At 59.1% G+C, this 5,963-nt stretch overlaps 1 protein-coding gene across 1 annotated transcript in view; it reads left to right on the forward strand.

Annotated features, from left to right (window-relative positions):
* Window positions 1-4,215, forward strand: part of HNF1B (HNF1 homeobox B) — an 18,503-nt gene extending 14,288 nt beyond the window's left edge. Inside the window, exons 7-10 of the mRNA XM_014308405.2 lie at window positions 645-777; window positions 872-1,063; window positions 1,435-1,553; window positions 4,106-4,215. Coding sequence (XP_014163880.2) covers window positions 645-777; window positions 872-1,063; window positions 1,435-1,553; window positions 4,106-4,126 — 465 coding nt within the window. The 3' untranslated portion in view covers window positions 4,127-4,215. The remainder of the gene's footprint in view (window positions 1-644; window positions 778-871; window positions 1,064-1,434; window positions 1,554-4,105) is intronic.
* Window positions 4,216-5,963: the final 1,748 nt, after the last annotated feature.

A 5,963-nucleotide genomic window follows, 5' to 3' on the forward strand; every position in this document is an offset into this window, starting at 1 on the left:
GGGGAAGGTGCAGCAATTAAAGAAATGAGGCACTTACACGTCCTGGGGAGCAGCTCCAGTGCTGGCAGCACATGCCAAGTGCCTTTGTCTGATCCCTAAACTTTGGCCCGAAACCACAGCACTGGCTCTGGCTGTGCACACCCGCCCTGTCTCACCAGTATCCTGCCAGACTGGTGACTAAGATCATCACCACGAGGCCCTTTTAACCTGCCTTCTGTCATTTTTCTTCACTTTCCTGAGTTTCTAAGTCCCACTTTCCCCCACAAGCAGGATAGCTAGGAGTTAATGAGTGTTGAGAGCCCTGAGCTGTCCCCGGGGCTGGAGCTTGGACTCGGGGTACAGAGCAGCCAGGCCTTGGGATGTGCCGTGTTCCAGTGCCATGCTCCAGTGCAGCTGGAGGCCAGTGCCAGCAGAGCCTTTCCCAGTGCTGCTTTGCTGTGCATTAACACCAAGCTGAGGTGCTGCAGTCAGGGGAGGCTGTCTGGGGTGAAACCCAGCGGGACTGCAGCTGCTTCCATCTGGGGAGGGGGCTCTGCTGATGGCCCCATGCCCCACGGAGGGGAGGAGGGGGCTCTGCTGATGGATCCATGCCCCACAGAGGGGAGGAGGGGGCTGTACCCTGACTGTGCCTGTCCTGCCTGCAGATCTCGGTGTCGGGGGGCGGGCTGCCCCCGGTGAGCACCCTGACCAACATCCACAGCCTGTCCCACCACAACCCGCAGCAGTCCCAGAACCTCATCATGACGCCGCTCTCGGGGGTCATGGCCATCGCCCAGAGTAAGTGCACCCCCAGCTCCCCGGGGCCCTGCCCTGGCAGGGGTGGCACTGCTGCTCCTGCTGACGCCCCGCTCTGCTCTCTCCCTGCTCCCAGGTCTGAACACCTCGCAGGCTCAGAGCGTCCCCGTCATCAACAGCGTGGCCGGCAGCCTGGCAGCCCTGCAGCCCGTGCAGTTCTCCCAGCAGCTGCACAGCCCACACCAGCAGCCCCTGATGCAGCAGTCCCCGGGCCACATGGCACAGCAGCCCTTCATGGCCACCGTGACCCAGCTGCAGAACTCACACAGTAAGGCCTGGGGGAGCTGCAGAGGGGCCCTGCATGGATTCAGATGGGAAATCACCTTGTGCTCTCCTCCTGCTCTGCCCGTGGCTGCTGCCCCTCTCTCGTGGTTCCAGCCCATGGCATGCTCAGCAGCGCAGGCTGCTCACATCCTGCCTCATCCCTTCCTCCCTCGGGTCCAGCCACAGCCCCTCAATCCCCACGGGTTTCTGGGGGTGAGCTGCTGCCTGAGGATGCAGTGGCTTGGAGGGAAGTGCTGGGTTCTTCCCTTGGCTTGTTTGATCCCATCCCCATTCCCTGCTGCCCGTTCCCATCCTGGACGTGCCGTGGCGAGGGCTGGGGTGGCTTTTCCCTGACCTGTCCCCTCCTGCCCGCAGTGTACACACACAAGCAGGAGCCCCCCCAGTACTCGCACACCTCGCGCTTCCCCTCGGCCATGGTGGTGACGGACACCAGCAGCATCAGCACGCTCACCAACATGTCTTCCAGCAAGCAGGTAATGGCCACGGGGCTGGCTGAGGGGGCTCGGGCTGCGCTCTGAGCCTGGAGTGCAGCTTTACCCCCTCTGCATGTGGGGCTGGAGTAGCACAAACCCCATCCTGCTGCCTGTGCTCCCCTCCTGGGGGGAGCTGAGGATAGGAACCCCACTGCAGCTCCTTCATGGGCTCCAAAATGCCTGCTTGCAGTGGTGGGATGGGATTGGGGTGGTTTTGGCTCCAGAACACCTGCTTGCAGTGGTGGGATGGGATTGGGGTGGTTTTGGCTCTAGAACAGCTGCTTGCAGTGGTGGGATGGGATTGGGGTGGTTTTGGCTCCAGAACAGCTGCTTGCAGTGGTGGGATGGGATTGGGGTGGTTTTGGCTGGCACTTGGTGGTTCCAGCCAGGCCCGGCTCATCCCTGGGGCAGCCCCATGGGAGTGGGAGCATCCTGCTGGGGCTGAGGAGGTAGAACCAAGCAGGCTCTGCTGCCCATGTCCAGGGGATCAACCCTGGCTGGAGTCAAGTGGAGTCCAAGGCTGCCCAGCCTCCCCCAGCCCATAAACCTTTATCATCTGCCCACTGCAGGTGTAAGGCCGGACTTATCCTGGTTCAAATCAGGTGTGTGAGGTTTTCCTTAGACAATGGTCCCTTTCTGAGAGCCAGCTCTGGGGACTGTGGGAAATATGTGGCCCTTATTGATCGCTAGATAAATAAGAGAGAGCCTTGAACTTGCATTCAGATAAACTTTCTTCCCGAGGTTTGACAGGGGACAGGGAAAAAATGTCTGCAATGACCACAGAGTAAATACAGCGTGGGATTGCTGAGAGACCCCCCCGGCATCGCTGTGGGATCCTTGGCAAGGGTGGAGGAAGGGGCTGCAAAGGGGAGACCTGGGGGGTTTGGGGCGCTTGGGAAGGGGTCAGGAACGCCTCCCCCGGGGGATCCCACTCGGGCAGTCTCAGGGTGAGCGCTCAGGCACGGCCGCCCCCCGGCTCCATTTCCTGCGTGCAGCGTTATCGGCCCATCTGCTGCGCGCTCAGCCCGAACTGCCCCTGATTAATCGAGCTCTGCTGCCTTTGATGCGGCAGCCCCGGGCCACAGGAAATGTCCCTGGCAGCGAGATAGAGCCCGGCCATCCCCGCTGCTGCCCGGGGCCCTGCGAGCAGCCTACCCTGACCGCGCTGGGGCTTTCTGCCTCCATCACCTCCCTGCACTTTAGCTCGAGCAGGAGGAGGTGTCAGGGCTCAGGAGGGGGATATGGGGCCAGGACCCTTCACCTGCACCCACCCCCCGTTACCCCCAGTACATGATAAACATCCTGCAGGCACCAGGGCAGGATGTGAGCTGTCTCCAACAGCAAACCCTCCCAGCCCCCGGGGTCTCTTTTCCTACCAACCATTCTGTGCCCAAGCTGCTGCTGGGAAAATCTATCTTACGGCATGGATTTCTTTCTTGGTGGTCAGCAGTTTCATCAGCCAGAGGTGAATGAAGTGTGACACGTGCAGTGTAGGGGCACCATAAATGCAGCTCACCACCCAAATACCTGAATATTTTTGGTGATTTGGGTTTCTGTCATTGACTGGGGCTACCAGAGGCTGTGCCCTGGCTCCTCCACACTTTGTCTCAGCATAAAGCACACAGCCCCCAGCAGACCCCAGAACCTGTTCCGTGGTGGAGGGGGCTGCTCCAGGTCCTGCCAGGGGGACGGAGCTGGAGGGAGGTCCCTGCTCACCCCCAGCTCTCCCGTCAATGCTGTGGGTCCCTTATCAGATGCTGCTATTAGACCTGGAAGGGGCAAATACCTCGCCGTTCCTTTGACAACGCTCGCTCGGGGCCGAGGCACCGCGTTTATGACGTTGGCAAACACCTGATAGCCAGGGCCAGTCCCTAATGACATGTCACGGGAGCCTCCTGGCGTCTCCTTATCTCCGCCTGATGATGTTTGCTGTGCAAGGTCACCCCGCCCCTCCCGGGGACCCCCGGCATGGACAGGGATGGGGAAGGGGCCCCTGCAGTGGGATGGATGTGGCTCGGGGGGCTCTGTCCCTGGAGATGAGAGCATTGCTGGGGATGAGCCCCCAGTGCCGCTCCCACCCCGCGCCCGGCTGCTCCCGGGCTGCCTGGCACAGCCTGGGCACTAACAGGACCTTTTTTAGCGTTATTGCTTTTGGGAGGGGCTGGCAATAGCTGGCTCAGAAAGTATTTTCCCACTGCCTCACCCACTGGGGTGCCAGGGAGGGCTCGGGGCTGAGCAGGGCAGCACCAAGGTGGTCACAGAGCAGTGCAGGAGGGCATGCAGGAGGGGATGCAGGAGGGGATGCAGGGATGCAGGAGGAGATTCAGGGATGCAGGAGGGGATGCAGGGGTGCAGGAGGAGATGCAGGAGGTGATGCAGGGATGCAGGAGGTGATGCAGGAGGAGATGCAGGGATGCAGGAGGTGATGCAGGGGTGCAGGAGGAGATTCAGGGATGCAGGAGGTGATGCAGGAGGTGATGCCTCCAAGGGCTTTGTGGCGCTGCCTCCTCCTGCCGGCGCCGCTCACTGTGCTGCTCTCTCTCCCTCCGCAGTGTCCCCTGCAAGCCTGGTGATGCTCCACACCTCGCTGCTTTTGCACACAGCAACGGGATCTTCTTTTCCTCACCATGCCGGGAGCCGCCGGCCGAGCAGCGCCCAGCAGCGAGCGAGGAGCCTGGCACGGAGCCGGGCTCGGGGCTCCCGGGGCTCTGCCGGGGCTCTGCCGGGTGCTGCCCGCAGCGCAGCCGGGACCCGCCTCTCCACCCCTGCACGCAGTGTTTCCAAGGCGTTCTTGGGGATTGTTTTGCTGAAGTATTTGCCTTCCGAGAGGCTCTCCCGAGGAACAAGGCACGGGCTGTGCTGGGAGCTGGCAGAAGGGGAAGATGGATCATGTTTAAGTTATACTCCTCCACTCGGACTGAGAGGGACCGGGGTCTGTTACTTGGCGTTTGGAGGGAGGAACTGCATGTGTTGTTGAACTGAGCCAATTAAACTGTAAATATAGGTACAGTCTGCTCCATCCTCCCCCCTCCCCACTCCTATACATAGAGATTTATATAAAAAAAGAAGTAAATTTTGTCCAATGGATGTAAACTACTGTAATTAAGTGCAATTCCCCCATCTGTATATATTGGTCCTGAATATCATCTTTTTTTTTTTTTTTTTTTTTTTTTTTTTTTTTTTGCATGGTAAAGGTCAGAGCTGAGGATGGTTTTGGTTTTGTATTTCTCTTTTTCCTTTAAATGAGTTGATTCCAGTCCTGGGGCTGGCAAGGACCCTGGTGAGCACACCCAGCTGCTGGGAGCTGTCAGCAGCTTCCAGGTGAGCCTGGAGCATTTGCTGCCCCAGAGTCAGTGAGGACACATGGAATTCTGATGGGATCTGCCCCAGATGGGTTCAGAGCCTCTCCCTTTTCTCCTCCCTCGGGGCACAGAAGGGGTTGGGTGCCCAGTCACTGCCTCATCTCCTGCCCAGTGAATGGCCAGTGCAGGTGGCTTCTTTCCACCTTCAGCAGTTGATGATGAACCTTGTTGGCTCCAGCCTTAGTGCAGAGCGTGCTCTGGACCTCATGGTGCCCTGCATGGATGGATGGATGGATGGATGGATGGACAGAGGGATGGATGGAATATGGGCTGTGGTGTGAACGCTCCAGCTGCTGCCCTGTCTCAGCTGGCACCAGCTCCTGCATGGAAAGCTCTGCAGAAACATCTGCAGCTTGTGAATGACCCCAGCTCTGTGGGGAGGGCATGTCCAGCCCCTCAGGCCCTGGAGGAGTTTGGGTGCCCAAGTCCAACCTCCCAAAGCCAAGGAAGGTGTGAAAGGCATCATCTGCCCTCTGTGAGACACGAGCTCCTCTGTGCCTGCTCCCCTCTGTAAATGGATCTAGTGCTCCCCAGTTGTGCTGATTCTTCACGAACTTTGTGGCATGTGCCAGCTGCTGAGAGGGATTTCGAGAGGTGGACATCAGCAGAGGTGCCCATGGACAGATAGCCATGCTAAGGAGAGCACTGGCTGCTCTCTTTGGGCTGACAAAGGCTCTTTGACTCACAGTGGGACCCTCACCCTGGCTGGGACTGACAGGAGCTGCCCACTGGTGAATGTCATCAGGAATTTGGAGACCAATACTCAGAATTACATTTAATTTAATGTATACCATAATTAAACACCATTTTTTCTGAGCCTTTGCTGCTGTGTGGTCTGTGAACTCCACAGTGACCGTGTGTGGTGGTTTGGCAGAGGTGGGGCTGAGGGGACACGGGCTGGTGGCACGTCCCTGCTGCTGTCCCTTGCAATGACCATCTCATTTACACCTGCCTGCATGTCCAGGGTCTCCTGTGCACCCCCAGGTGTTAGCCAGGAGGCTTTTGGAGGTGGGGAGAGCCACCCTCACCCCCCTAATGATGCTGCCCT

Source organism: Geospiza fortis, unplaced genomic scaffold, assembly GCF_000277835.1.
Source record: "Geospiza fortis unplaced genomic scaffold, GeoFor_1.0 scaffold538, whole genome shotgun sequence".
NCBI lineage: Eukaryota > Metazoa > Chordata > Aves > Passeriformes > Thraupidae > Geospiza > Geospiza fortis.